This window comes from Macaca fascicularis, chromosome 7 (assembly GCF_037993035.2).
Source record: "Macaca fascicularis isolate 582-1 chromosome 7, T2T-MFA8v1.1".
NCBI classification, from domain to species: domain Eukaryota; kingdom Metazoa; phylum Chordata; class Mammalia; order Primates; family Cercopithecidae; genus Macaca; species Macaca fascicularis.
The window spans coordinates 7,684,423-7,700,190 of record NC_088381.1 but is presented as its reverse complement, the minus strand read 5'-3'; the positions used below and the strand labels follow the sequence as shown (position 1 = coordinate 7,700,190).

Here is a 15,768-nt window from a genome sequence, read left to right as displayed (position 1 = left end):
CCATGTTGTTCCAAATGGCAGGATTTCCTTCTTTTAAAAGGCTGAATTATATTTCACTGTGTGTGTGAACATATACACCACATTTTCTTTATCAATTCATGTGTTGGACATTTAGGTTGACTCCATATCTTGGCTATTGTGAATAACGCTGCAACAAACATGAGAGTGCAGATATCTCTTCGAGACAGTGATGTCACTTCCTTTGGACACATACCCAGAAGTGGAACTGCTGGATCATGTGCTAGTTCTAGTTTTATTTTTTGAGGAACCTCCATATTGTTTTCCAGAATGGCCGTATCAATTTACATTCCCATCAACAACACATAAGGGTTCCCTTTTCTTCTAAACTGTCTCTTCAGCCCTGGACTCATGTTTCAAGTGATCTTCATGTGGACTGCAGTTAACCATGGGTCAGTTGGTGGCCTACAGAGCCTTGGGAGTCTCCAGAAATCGTATGCAATTGCTGCGTGTATGTGCACATGCAAATTGTCTGGAGAGAAGGATCGTAATTTTCTTCAGATTCTCAAATGCACATGTGACTCTAAAGAAAGATAAACTCAGGTAGGTCACATACTACCACTATACCAGAACCTCTGGCATAAATACTAGTGTTTTGTTTTGTTTTTGAGAAAGAGTTCCCCTCTGTCACTGAGGCTGGAGTGCAGTGGTGCAATCTTGGCTCACTGCAACCGCTGCTTCCCAGGTTCAAGCAATTCTCATGTCTCAGCCTTGCAAGTAGCTGGGATTACAAGCATGTGCCAACACGCCTGGCTAATATTTGCATTTTTAGTAGAGACAGAGTTTCACCATGTCAGCCAGGCTGGTCTCAATCTCCTGGCCTCAAGGGATCCGCCCACCTCGGCCTCCCAAAGTGCTGGGATTACAGGTGTGAGCCACCATGCCCAGCCAACACTAGTGTATTTTTAAAAGAGAAAAAAGTCCAGGTTAAGGTGTTTATTCAAGGACTTCTATAGTTAACTTTCCCAAGTAGTAGATTCCTGAAGCTTGCTAGCATCTTCTAATGCAATAGTATGGCAAACTACAGCTGTGGATCAACCGTTTTTGTAAATACAGTTTATTCACTACATACTGTCTATTCACTACATACTGTCTATGGCTGCTTTTGCAGTTGAGCAGTGACAAGAACTGTATGGCCTGGAAGACTGAAATATGTTTACTATCTGACCCTTTAAGGAAAAGTTTGCAGTTATTTTAGATTTAAAAAATTTCTAAATTGAGAAAAACAGATCTAATCTTGAATAATCAAAAGAAATCCATCTTTTATTTGTAAGCAGTTTTAGATACTGGTATCAAACAAAACCCCTGTATTTTTTAAAAAATACAGTGTCTTACCTGCCATTGCTTGGCTGCTGTGGAGAGTGTCTGGAATGATCAGAAGGCTCTGACCGCTGGTCAGGAGATCGTGACCGGCTGCGGCGGGGAGGCCTATCGTGTGATCGACCAGAATGATCTGAGGCCAGTGACTGAATTTCTGAAATGTCTGTTAATAAAAGAGTGCTACTTATTTTCCCACAAAAATAATTACAGTCAAGTATAAAGTACTCCAGTAATAATGAAGATAAGCTAGTAAGTAAAATTATATATAAAATGGAAAATTTATGCATTAATTTCATCAGCCAGCGATCAAATCAATAGTGGTGAGTTGTCTACAGGAAAAAATATATATAAAACTTTTAGATTTTGAAGGTGTTTGGCTGGTAGAAAATTATCATTTCTTTCAAAGATGTCCAGTCTCCCTAGTGTTTTTAAGAAAATAGGTCACTTAGAGGGGGCCTTGAAACAGAGTCACACTCACCGTCTCTCTCAGAGGCATTAGCAGAGTGGATGCTGTCAGACAGATCAGGGACGTTCAACAGCGTAGCCCGTTCATCTCTTTGAACTACCATTTTTAATTTGCCTTTAGACCTTTCTATCAATGTCTTTGCATCTGTCAATGACATATTTTCTGTCACAGTACCATTTATCTGCAACAGAAAATAAATTATAGGTTTCAAGTAAATGATAAAATACAAATGTTAACTTGGTTTGTTATAAACAGAAATATCCAAACCACTCCTTGCTGTAAGACCCAAAATATTCTCTTTATACTTTTCCAAATTATCAAAAGTATTCCACCTTCCTGAGATGATAAAATCTTTACTGCACTGTTGCTGTCAGAAAAACCCAAAGTAGCATCCCCTAACTCCTTCTCAAACGGCTGTCACTTTCTACTACTTATAAACAAACAAATAAGCATTTCAATAATATCTGGAAGCAATTATCAGAATTTTTTAATGTGTAAGAACAGACATATCTTATCTACGAAGTAGTACCGGCTGGTGAATAATTATCTCAGGATGACCCCGTGATACCTAAAGTATCGGTGTCGACATGTAATAATGCATAAAGGGAATTTACATCCCTCTCCCGCAAACATTGATTTTTAATTCTTTTTGGCAAAACCGCTTCAAACAACAGCACAGACTACATGGTAACTCTAGAACTTGTTTTCTATTTCAGTTCATTAAAAAGTAAGAATATGACTGTACCTTCAATACAACATCACCTTCTTGAATATTGCCATCTCTTGCTGCCAAACTATCTTGTGAAATTTCCTTAACAAATATATGGCTTGCCAATCGAAGACCATATTCTGAAATAATTTAAGTAAGTATTTTTAGTGCAACATCCTAAGACAGTTAAATAGATTTCACAAGTATACAACTAAACTAATAGCCACTGCATAGAGTTTTCAAGTACAATCAATAACAAGACATTTTTCTTGGCCACCCTGCAAGTAAGACATTCCCTTTAATTAGCAAATCTGCAATGTCTCCGTGAAAGCAAAGGGAAAGTGTATGGTTCAAATGAAGGACCGATAAACCATGTTCCCATATTACTGAAAAGGACAAAATCCCCAAGAGGACACCATTTCTTTTTGACCAAGCATTGATACACTAGCTCTTCAGAATGCTTAAGGAATACCATTTTCTTTAAGAGACAGGGTCTCCCTATGTTGCCCAGGCTGGACTCAAATTCCTGGGGTCAAACAACCCTCCTGCCTCAGGCTCCAGAGTAGCTGGGACTAACAGACATGTGTCACACTATGCCTGGCTAGAAAGATAATTCTAAAGAGTAACCTGCTTGAGGTCTGAAAAACTTTGAAAAGATTGACCATTTTATTGAAGAATATTATCATGCATATACTATTTCTATTTTTCCCAGCTCCTAGACCAAAAATATTTCTGATCCTATACACCCCATGACACTGGATAGACATACTCAGAGTACTAGCATGTATTAAATATGAGTGCAAAGGCTTACAACCAGCTAGGCAGATGTGGGCAGGAGTTATTATGCCAGTCCTTTCCTTTAAACAACCAACCAAGTATCCAAGAGTGAGGACACTGATTCTGTCTGTGGGTAAGGAATGTTGGAAGTTGAGTAAATTACTAGCAGAGTCCAGAGAACTGCCCAGGTTCCTGCAACAGCTGCAGAAAAATATATTTTAAGAAAAACAAGAACAATGACTACAACCATCAGTATAATGTCAGTAGTAAAAGGACTGCCCCTGGTTCTGTGAGGAGAGTCTTACTGCATTAAAAACAAAACCAAAAACCAAGATGGAAAACAGAAAATTGTTTTAACATGGGATAAATTAACAAGACTTACTACTGAAGTGTCTAAAAAGTATGTAACAGTAGGCTGGGCGTGGTGACTCACGCCTGTAATCCCAGCACTTTGGGAGGCCAAGGTGGGCAGATCACAAGGTCAGGAGTTCAAGACCAGCCTGGCTAGCATGGTGAAACTCTGTCTTTATTAAAAATACAAAAAATTAGCCGGGCATGGTGGTGCACACCTGTAATCCCAGCTACTTGGGAGGCTGAGGGAGGAGAATTGCTTAAACCTGGGAGGCGGAGGGTGCAGTGAACTGAGATTGTACCACTGCACTCTAAGCCTGAGAGACAAAGTGAGACTCCATCTCAAAAAAAAAAAAAAAAAAAATTACATCAGAGTTACAGTTTAACTTAAGACAAATATACAAAGAGTACTCACAGCCAGAAATAGAATCAGGGTAAAGAAAACAGCCTTTTAGGAGATCTGGGCAAGGAATGAGGCAGTCATCCATATGGTCATTACATCACAGAAGGATACGGTATTGGTTAAAAGACTGTTCTTTAGGATTAAACACATATAAATGACCATTACACAGATGATCCCAAAATATTCCTTGTATATTAGTTTGTTTGTTCATTCTAAATATTTCTTGGGGTATATATCAACTAGGTACCAGGCATTAGGGAGAAGCAGCAAACGAGATAGTTCCTGCACTCCGGCAGGAGTCAGTGACAAAAAGGATGTCAGCATGGCAATTCCAAATGCGATGAGTTCAGAGAGCAGAAACACAAGGGTTCTGCACCTACTGGGGGAAGGAGAAGGCCTCCCCGAGGAAGAAATACTAAAGTTAAAGCTTTACCTAAGAAAGACCTAAACCTGAAGATGTTTGCGTGGGAGGGGATGCATGGGGTGAGTGAGGGCTGAACAGTTCAAAACAAATGCACCCAAGTTACGAAGAAAAAAACCTGGTGGACCTAATGAAGTCATAAGTCTAGTGTAGCAGAGACTGAGAATTAATGAAGAAAGGGGAAAAAGAGTAAGACAGAAGTGTCACAGAGGATCTATGAAGAAATCTGCAGAATCAACTTAAAGGGATCCAAGAGACAACCTACGAGACCAAGTCAGTCTACGTAAGAGATAACAGTGGCCTGAAAAAGGGTGGAGGCAGTGGAGAAAGAGTGGGATGGATAAGAGTGGTATTCAGGAGTGACGACATTCATCATGCATGGGAAAAAAAGAGATGTCAAGGGTAACTACCATGTCCTCTGGGAATGGCCTGAGAAACTGGATCAATAGGAACACGTTCAACTGAATATGAGAAATACAAAGAAACATTTTAAGAGGGAGATGTGTTTCATTTGAGATGTGCTGTGTTTCAGGGACCTACAGGAACATCTAAGTGAATATGCCTAACAGCTGAAACACAAGAGTGTACAGATTTGGGCTGGAGAAAGAGGTTCTGCCACCAGCAGTGACTGGAAGCAGGGGAGCAGATGAGATTGCCTAAATTGTTATTCAACCTGAGGAAAAGAAAAAAAAATTACCTTAAGTGGAAAAAAAGATTCTAGGAGAGAAACTGACAGAACATTATGAAGGGCAGGGTGAGGAGAATGAGCCTGCAAAAGATACAGAAAGGTGGGGGGGAAAAAACCAGAGAGATGCAGTATTACCAAAAGAAGACATTATTTTTAAAAATAAGGAGTGGTTAACCATGTGAAATGATACTGTAAGGCAAGCAAGCTAGAGACTGAAAAACTTCCACTAGATTTAGTGTGAACATTTTTGGGGGCAGAGCAGAAAAGATACCAGACCAGAGAGGGTTGAGAGGTAAGTGGTGAAATGAAGTAGAAACAGCAAATGTTGACAACTTCACTGAGACTTCACTGAGAAGTCTGCTCTAGAGTGGGGGTAGGGAGTACCACCTAGGAGATATGCCAAGTGGTAAAGCAGATCAAAGTAAGCCTTGATAATATTCCAACTGTAACACCCCTATATATCAAAATGATCAGTCATGCATGCCCACAGGAGGAGGAAGCCACAGTCAGATCCATTTTTTATCAAATTTAATGAGGTATGAGGGAAGGCAGCTGAGTTTCAGTTTCAAAAACTTCAAAGAAATACTGCATTATAGAGAAATGCCCTACAAGGGGTTCCTTTCCTTAAATTCCTCCATTTAAAAAACAGTCTGGAGTGAGGGGGAAGAAGTCACAGCAGGGCACAATGGCTTCCCGCCTGTAATTCCAGCACAGTGGGAGGCCGAGGCAGGTGAATTGCTTGAGCTGACCAGCTTGGGCAACATGGCAAAACCCTGCCTCTACCCAAAATGAAAAAATTAGCTGGACATGGTGGCATGTACTTGTAGTTCCAGCTACCAGGGAGGCTGAAGTGGGAGGACTGCTTGAGCCCAGGAGGCAGAGGTAGCAGGGAGCTGAGATTGTGGCACTGCACTCCAGCCTGGGTGACAGAGCCAGACCTTGTAACAACAACAACAACAACATCACCACCACCACCATCCCTACCCCAACCCTCCCCCAAGATTTCTCTCCATGATTACATTACTAACAGTTAAGAAAAACACTGAATTTCCATTTGGTGATGGTGTGACATTTCTTGTTAGCATAATTTGTACTTGGTTATTCTCATCAGGACAAATCTGAAAGCCGACCCCTGGACCATTCACTTGAAGTGCTATCTGTTCCAACAGAGAAAATGAACAGTCCCTGAAGCCTGCCATAACAGGACTTGACTTACAGTGACAGAACACAAACACAAAGACAACAAAGCAAAGACATGAAGAGACAGCAACTGTACTTCTCACTAAAATTAGTTTTAAAGTTTCATGTGAAAATAACAGCAAGAGTTGGCAGAAACTACCTTCATTCTTCCGGGATTTCACCAGTGTGACTTTGGTGGGTTTGGCGGGCTGGCTGGAAGCCACTGACCGCCTGTCTGACCGCGGAGACAAGCTCCTCTCTCTACTTGCACTTCTATCCCTCGGCCAAATCTTCTCACTCCTTCTGTTAACCACACCACTCCGGCCACTTCTTGGATCATGTATTTCCTCATCGTAACTATCTTCTTCATTATCAGATACTGGTTCAGGATCAGGACGACTTACTGGTATTTGAACTTTCTTCTTCCTTCTAATTGTCTGCAAGTTAAAAAGGTTAAAAAATAAGTTGACTGATTTTCATATATGTATGTTCAGTTCCAAAGAGAAAGGAACATTACACATCTCACCCCGTTTATGAACCAGCAAGAAACAATACACAAACCACTACAACAAATTGCTAAGGAATACATTTCTATAAAGGTTGTGTTTTCTGCTCTCCTGATGAACAGATCTAGTCAAGCACAAATAAGAAAGGGTGGGCCTAAAAATCTCTTTATTTACTTCACACAGAAAGATCTTCCTGGTGTAATAATCACAAGCTTACAGGGAAACTAACAACTGTTGGGTGGTTTGAATAAAAAGGACAGCACTGTACTCTAATGCCACCAAATATACTCTAGGTGCTACCAAAACCACAGCAAACTTCCAAGTCCAACTTGCTTCCTTAAACATTTTAGACTGTATCAGTATCAAAGCCCACCATTGCCCCAGACTTCTAAGAGATGAATTTATTCTACAGCCACACTAACATTCAATAATATGTTGGAGCTAATTAACTCAGCTGTACTTCACCAATACAAACCGCTTTCAGTCTCTGGATCTCTCCAATGTGTACTTCCGGTCTAGATGCAAATTCTTCCCTCTGGCATTCTTTTCTCAATGACCGTGGTAACTGGCTCTGTATTGCCTGTCCACTTATTTCCTTCATTCTCTGCAAGCTGAAGATCTACATGTATCACACCTGCTGACTGAGTGGCTCTGTAATCTGTGGACTACACTTTGCCTTCCTACAATAGTATACACTTGACCTCACTGTAGTTCCGCAGGATCTTCTTGTGTATCACTCCTTGTCTTCTATGTCAGACACTGTGAGCTACTGCAACTTTTCACTATCTTATTTCCAATTCCTTCATCCTCTCTTATTTTCAGTTCATCAGTTCCGTCCTGGTTTCACTCACGTTTCCCCCAAGTTGGCATGAGACATCCTGCTGCTGTATTTAAATGACTTTCTCTTGACCCCTCAATCAGCTGCCATGACAAACTCCAGTCCTATTATTACCTTCACTTCCACACTTTGCTGATTAGGCCCTCTGTAAATTCATTTTACAGAAGTCTTGCTCTTGTTCAGCAATCCTTTCGTCTACATCTTGCTGCCTCTCTATGGAATTTGCTAATGTAGATATTCTACAACCATTCTTCGAGATCCCAGCCACTCAGCCTGCTTTAAGGCTAGCAGTGCCATTTTACTCCCCCTGCCTCCTAAATTTTTTCAGTATCTCATTTATTTGGTCCTCCTTCCTTTTGGCCTCAAAGACCAAGGCGATCTTCTTCCTGGATGAATGAAACCCTTGTATTTGAGCTCTCATTCTCATCCCTACCCACCTCTAAGATTTTTTCTTCATCAATTACCATACTCCAGTTTACCTGAAACTTCAATCGCTTTATTTACCTAAAATCTGTCCTCTACCTACTAAGCTCCCCCAATTCATCTTCTATTTCTCTGTCTTGCTATTCACCTGCATGTTATCACCTTATCTCTTCTCTATATGGCTAAACTTCTTCAAAGGGCTGCTCTACACTTAATATTGCTGCTTCCTATTACTATTACTACTATTATTATTATTATCAGGTGCTGGTTCAGAATCAGGACGAGGGCCTAAGCAGAGGGCCATTCTGAGGAAACAACGCTGAAGCTCAAGGATGAGAAGCAGCAGAGGCCAGCATGTGAAAAGGAGGACAGCCAATGTCCTGTTATGACCTGAAAGAGAAAAGCTGCCCTTCTCATCTTGGAGCAACCCACAGCTGAAGTCCTTATCAGTTAATATTTTCTGTAAAGCATTCCTAATGCTAGCTGTCTGCTTTTACATCTCACGTCTACTTAATTTCCAACATGTTATATCGGAAGCAATACCTGGTATTGGTATTTTAATGTTCAGTTCCTCCCTAGTAACAAACAAAAACGAAGTTGAGCAGATGAGCACTCAAGGCTTTCCCTATCATTCCTGTAAGAGTGCCACCTCTTTGGGATTCTACTGTACCTGACCTATTAACCTGAGATGACATGCATTATACGGTTATCAGTATGTACACCCATCCAGCCCACTAAGATTCGAGTTCTTTGAGAAGTTCCTTCCCATGCATTTAACTGTACATGTAATGCAATGCTTGCACCTAGTAGGTGCTTTACTTATTGAAAGGTATCCAGTCCTACTGTGATTCTCTACTTATGAGTTAACAGTTATAAACATGAATAATAATTAGTAGGTGTAACAACTATGCTTGATTTTAACACTATGAAAAATTTGGAATCAAAATTTTTAGGAAAAAAATGCGTACTTCAAAACAGTTTAGCTTAACTGAAGTCTCAAATGTAAAATAAAACAAAATGATGCCATATAAGTACTAGAATAAAATACAAGAAAGGGGCTTTTGCAATTAAAAGGCTTTTGGAAGCATGACACCAAGGCAGAACCAATAAAGCGAAAGGCTGACAGACATGACAAAATAAAAATGAAAACATTTCAATGTTGTAACAAAATGATACAAAACAACAAACATAAACAACTTACAAACAGTCACAAAAGCAAAGAGGATAACAACACATGAGGTACGTACGACAAAAGGTTAATAATCTGACTACATAAAACACCCTAGTATGACCATCACCACCATATAAATGCAATGGACATGAACAGGTAAATGAAAAAACAAATGCGTAGTAAACACACCATGAGAGGATCAAATCCACTTGTGATTTTAAATGTTTCATTTCCAACACTTTTTTATCAGGCAAAGATTTAAGACGTGTTGAAAACTGAACTCTCGATAGCCTACTGATTTTCTGAAGAAGGACAAACTGGCAATACATACATCAAAAGTCATTCAGGCCCTTTGACTCTGAAAAGCCACTCTTAGAAAATTATTCTAAAAATTAACTAAGCAAGTAGGTAGCAATATGATTTTCGCAGCCGAATTTTAAAAAACTCGTGGACTGGACACTGAAATGCCTGTGAATGAGTGAGTTCGATAAATATATATGCAGAGTGAAATGCTGCATGGCCATGTGGATACATACACAGTCATGCACCATGTGAAACAACGGACGACACATCTGCAGAGGCCCCATAATACTACAATGGAGCTGAAAATCTCCTATCACCTAGTGACGCCACAGGGTCATAATGTCATGGGTGCACTGCAGTGCTGTTTGTCGTGATGCTGGTGTAAACAAACCTACTATGCTGCCAGTGGAATAAAAGTGCAGCAGATATAATATGTACAGAATACAATACTTGATAATGACTATGTTAGTGGTTTATGTATTTACTATGCTAAACTTTTATCATTATTCCAGAGTGTACTCCCTCTACTTATTTTTTTTTAAATGTTAACTGGGAAAACAGCCCCAGGCAGGTCCTTCAGGTGTTCCACAAGAAGGCACTGTTGTCACAGGAGATGATGGCTCCATGCATGTTACTGCCCCTGAAGACTTCCCACTAGGACAATCTGTGGAGGTAGAAGACAGTGACACTGATGACCCCGATCCTGGGTAGCCCTAGGCTAATGTGTGTGCTTGTGTCTTAGATTTTACTAAAAGTTTAAAAACTGAAAAATAGAAAATTTTAGGCCAGGTGCAGTGGCTCACGCCTGTAATCCCAGAACTTTGGGAGGCCGAGGCAGGCAGATCACTTGAGGCCAGGAGTTCAATACCAGCCTGGCCAACACGACAAAACCCTGTCTCTACTAAAAATACAAAATATGGGCGTGGTAGTGGGTGCCTGTAATCCCAAGGCTGAGGCACGAGAATCACTTGCACCAGGGAGGTGGAGGTTGCAGTGAGCCAAGATCACGCCATTGCACTCTAGCCTGGGTGACAGAGTGAAACCGTGTCTTAAAAAAACACAAACAAAAAGAAAAAAATTTTAAATAGAAAAAAACATTTTTGTACTGCTGTACAATGTGTTTGTGTTTTAAGTGTTATTGCGAGAGTCAAAAAGTTAGAAAGATATAGGTTAAAAAAGTTTCAGTAAGCTAAGGTTTATTATTGAAGAAAGAAGACTTTTAAATAAATTTTATAAATTTACAAAATATTAAATACATTAAAAATATTAAAACATTAAAAATAAACTTAGTGCAGCCTAAATGTACAGTGTTTACAAAGTCTACAGTAGTGTACAGTAATGTCCTAGGACTTCACATTCACTCACCACTCACTCGCTGACTCAGAGCAACTTCCAGTCCCGCAAGCGCCATTCATAGTAAGTGCACTAAACAGGCATATAATTTTTTTAATCTGTTATATATACTTTTAGTGTACTTTTTCCATGTTTAGACAGACACATACCATTGTTTTACAGCTGCCTACAGTATTGAGTACAGTCACATGCTGTATGGGATTTACAGCCGGAGAGCAATACACTAAACCATATAGCCTAGGTGTGTCGGAGGCTATGCCTTCCAGGTTTGTGTAAATACACTCTGATGGTCACACAAGGATGAAATCATGTAATGACGCATTTCTCAAGACCTATCCCTGTCATGAAGCAACACAGAACTGTTCTGAAATGCTCACAGAGGTTTTCGCTAGGAAGGTGTTTTTGCCTCTTCATCCACTTTATAACGCTTTTTTACTATGTTCAGAATTTTAGTAAAATTATACAGGATATTGGGCATATATTATATATCCCCAATGTTAAGTGACGCATGACTGTACTGAAGTTAGATTGGATCTTGTCATGTGTCCGTTTGAAATATATGGTCCTATTTTCTGGTATGAGATGAGTTTACTGGGCATGTTTTGCGTTGCCCCTTGAACACATGTATGTCAGCAGCTATTTTCCTTATTACTCTGATAGTCTGAGGAGAGAAAATGGAGGAGCACAGGAGAGAAGACAGAGATCAGTAGAACGGAGAGCAGGGAAGAAGATCTGGTAGAGTTCAGAACTGGGGAAAATAAACATCACATATATCATGACCTGAGTGTTTCTGACGCTCTGGTTACGTCCAGGGATGAGGTTAAAAAAAGACATCTTATAATGAAAGGCCACACTCTCAGACACAGGCATTTTATTCTAAGAGTCATACGGCAATGAAAGCTTTAAATTAATGACATGACTGAAACTGTCAAAATGCAGAAATCAACAACTGCTTTTTGCTGATTAAAACACCTTTCTGCCCAAAGCCCCTACAGCCTTTAACCACAGAGTAAAAAACACCTTTCCAACTGACACAGCTTTGAACAGCCCCTAAATCCTTCTCCTTACATGCTGGGCCAAAAATGTGCTATTTCAAATACATTATTGATTTCAGACCTACTTATAATATCATCTCTATGTGGAAAAGTCTGGAGTATAGCAATACAACTTTCTTGGATGTATTATCAATGTAGTGTATGTGTGCCAAATATTTTGCATGGAAAAACAAAACAGCTCAAGATTACACAGGAATGGAGCGCTTAAAAAGTTGAAAGTATGGATGAAACTCACCATACCTGATACAAGGGATAAAAACAAGTTTCCCGAGGTGCTGGCCTTAGAATGTGCAGCAAGCCACCTGAAGAACACTATGCAGAATAAGGATGGTGCTCAGGATCAGCAGCTAAAGCAAGACACTGAAGCTCACTCAACTGATCACACCCAAAAAAAACTATTAGCAATTTGCTGTTTTAAAACAAACAAATAGCAATTTGCTTCTGTAAACAGTGCAACCTCTTGTTATAAAAACTGTTTAAAAACTTTATCATCCACTAGGCAGTCTGTTAATTAACTGCAATTTAAAAATAACATTACAGTTGTAAAACTATGGACTACAATGAGATTGTGAAAACATACAAAATAAAAGATGTTTGTTCTCTGGAACAACGCCATAACCAAACAGTGGTCCTACTGCAGTATGAGAGAACTCTCATCTCACCAGCAATGATGCTGGTGTGAAACAAGCCACACAGCAAGGCAGCCTACACAGGGCAGGAGGGCCGAGCAACTGCTGGGTGCAGTCTCAGGGAATACCCTTTTCAGCTTTTACCACCACTCCCAGACACCAAAACTCATAAGCAGACCTCCCTTTACCCACCCTTATCCTTTCCATCAGGTCTGCTGTGGTTCTGAGCATCTGCTGGGAGATAGAAAGGTTCTCAACGGACAAAGCAGGGCATACCACCCAGCCACCCAGACTCTTCAGCTTTGTATACCTGAGCTGAGGCTTCAAGGCTACCTTCATTAGTCCTTTCAGAGGCAGGATGGGATAAAAACAGCGGAGGAGCAAAGTGGGTGAAGTGGCTCCTGTGTTCCTAAAAGTGTATCATTTTAAGTAAGACTTTTGGATGGGCGTGGTGGCTGATGCCTGTAATCCCAGCACTTTGGAAGGCCAAGGCAGGCGGATCACTTGAAGTGAGAGTTCAAGACCAGCCTGGCCAACATGGCAAAACCCTATCTCTACTAAAAATACAAAAACTAGCCAGGCGGGCATGGTGGCACGCATCTGTGTTCCCAGCTACTTGGGAGGCTGAGGCACAAGAAGTGCTTGAACCTGGGAGGTGCAGGTTGCAGTGAGCCGAGATCACACCACTGCACTCCAGCCTGGGTGACAGAGTGAGACTGTCTCAAAAAAATAAAATAAATAAAACTTTTACATTAAATCTACTGTGCTACATTTACAAAGTTTTAACTGTGATTTGAGGCCAGTTATCAAGAGTTAACTAAATTTCTTTTCCCTTAATAAAAAGTAGACTTCTCAGAGAAATATGAAACAAAGACTCTAGCTATACAGTAAAACAGTAACATTAAATGCACCCTGAACAACTCTACAAAAAACAATCTTAGACTTTCCCTCTCCTCAAACTATCAGAGTAATAAAGAAAGTAGCTGCTGACATACATGTGTTCAAGGGACAATGCAAAACTTGCCAGGTAAACTCATCTTGTACCGGAAAATAGGGCCATCTATTTCAAACTGACACATGCCAAGATCCAATCTAACTTCAGTACCGTCATGCGTCACTTAACATTGGGGATACACTACGAGAAGTGAATTGTTAGGCAATTCTGTCTTTGTGCGAACATCACAGAACGTATCTTCCCAAACCCAGATGGTAGAGTCTACTACACATCTAGGCTACATGGCATAGCCTATTGCTCCTCGGTTACGAGCCTATACAGCATGTTCCTGTACTGAATACTGTAGGCGACTGTAACACAATGGTAACTATGCATGTATCTAAACACGGTAAAGGTAAATACAGTACTATAATCTTATGGAACCACTGTCAAATATGCGGCTGTTGTTGACCAAAACATTGTCATGCAGCACATGACTGTAGAGGAGGAAAAGAGGAGGAAACATTAAGCTTAAAAGAGCTAACTATTCAACTGTCCCCTTTCCTTTTTCAACTGAAAAAATTCCTGGTATCTAAACTGAGAAAATACACATACTAGTGACAAACCACACTATTGTTAAAAGAAACACTCTTCAGTGTAAACAACTAACGCTGGAACTATCGTTTGTTTTCCTTTTCTTAAATGGGAAGGATAAATTCAAATACCAGAAATGTAAAGGGGTACCTTTACTAAATTAAAGATAAAAGATACTTACAATTTTTGCATTTTTCCCACTTTTCCTTAGTTGCTGAACAGCAAAAGCATGTTCAACATTATCCATTGAAACTCCGTTAACCATTGCCACTCGGTCATTTTCCCTAAGGGGAAAAGGGCACAAAATAACACGTTAGAGAAAAACATTCTGGTAAGTTTATGATGGTATTTTCAAGATAGGTACTTCTAAAATGTATTCTAATTATGAGCCAATTAATCAATTTCTCTTCAGATCAATAAAATAATGTCAACTGATTTACTTTCAGGTTTCTCCACAGAATGTTTAACAAGTAATTAACCACAGGTCCTTAATTTTTTTAAGTCCATTAACAAAGTATTTCCCCAGAAGACTGAACAGATATCACATCCATGAAATGATTCTTGGTAGTACAGTTACAGGGCATTAAATGATACCAAGTCATAGAGCTGGAAATCCTATTTCCTTTTACCTTTTAAGTTTTTCATCTTTTAATTTTCTTTTAATACTTCTAATTGTAGTGCCATTATTTTGCTAGTATATTTTGTGTTTTTCTTTAGCTAACTCATCTTCATATGGAACAAAAAGGATGCAAGACTTGGGAAGAGAGGCTTCTGAAGGCTAGATTCTATCCAAAACGGAGTTATAAATTTTCTTTTTCACTATTTTTACAGTTACACATTCTATTTAAAGTGAGTGATACTAGCTTTCCAATTTTAATAGGGATAAAGCTTCCTTTATTTTCTTTGGAGACAGGGTCTTGCTCTGTCACCTGGGCTGGAGTACAGCAGTGCAATCATGGCTCACTGCAGCCTCAGACTCCTAAGTTCAAGGGATTCTCCTGCCTCAGCCTCCCAAGTAGCTGGGACTGCAAGCACATGCCACCATGCCCAGTTGATTTTTAAACTTCTTTTGTAGAGATGGGGCTCTCACTACATTGTCCAGGCTGGTCTCGAACTCCCAGTCTCAAGTGATCCCCCTGCCTCAGCCTCCCAAAGTGCTAGGATTACAAGGAGTGAGCCACCACACCTGGCCAGTTTCTCTCTTAAGTAAACATATGTTAATTTAAGGAAAAAATATATGAACCATGGCACAGGTGGTGTATGAATATGGCAAAACACTAAGACAGTGTAAGATAGTAGGCCAGTGCCCGAGGACAGGAACACTGCTTGTCGCACAGGTGCCCACGATAAGCAGCACTCTTACTGTAGCTGTCCTTCAGCTGGTCCTCCTTTCAGCACATCTGAAATCACGATTGACGTTTCCCCACTCTGAAAATGAGGATTATCTCGTCCACCAGATATTGCAATGCCAAATCCAAATCCAGGAGCCTAAGGTAAAAATTATAGTAAAATATTGTTATTAAGGATAAAAATAATTGTTATATCATACTCTACAATCCAGAGAGGTCGAAATACAAAAATTACAATCTTAATACATTTGTGATTGATAAACACTCACCTGCATGGTTAC

At 40.0% G+C, this 15,768-nt stretch overlaps 1 protein-coding gene across 26 annotated transcripts in view; it reads right to left on the bottom strand.

Annotated features, from left to right (window-relative positions):
- Positions 1–15,768, bottom strand: part of TJP1 (tight junction protein 1) — a 273,602-nt gene that overhangs the window by 63,017 nt on the left and 194,817 nt on the right. For all 26 annotated transcript variants that reach the window (XM_045395188.3, XM_045395189.3, XM_045395190.3 and 23 more), the window contains 6 exons: positions 15,502–15,626; positions 14,320–14,422; positions 6,493–6,769; positions 2,550–2,653; positions 1,817–1,985; positions 1,354–1,501 (listed from right to left, as the gene is read on the bottom strand). In XM_045395188.3, the coding sequence (XP_045251123.2) occupies positions 1,354–1,501; positions 1,817–1,985; positions 2,550–2,653; positions 6,493–6,769; positions 14,320–14,422; positions 15,502–15,626 (926 nt within the window). The remainder of the gene's footprint in view (positions 1–1,353; positions 1,502–1,816; positions 1,986–2,549; positions 2,654–6,492; positions 6,770–14,319; positions 14,423–15,501; positions 15,627–15,768) is intronic.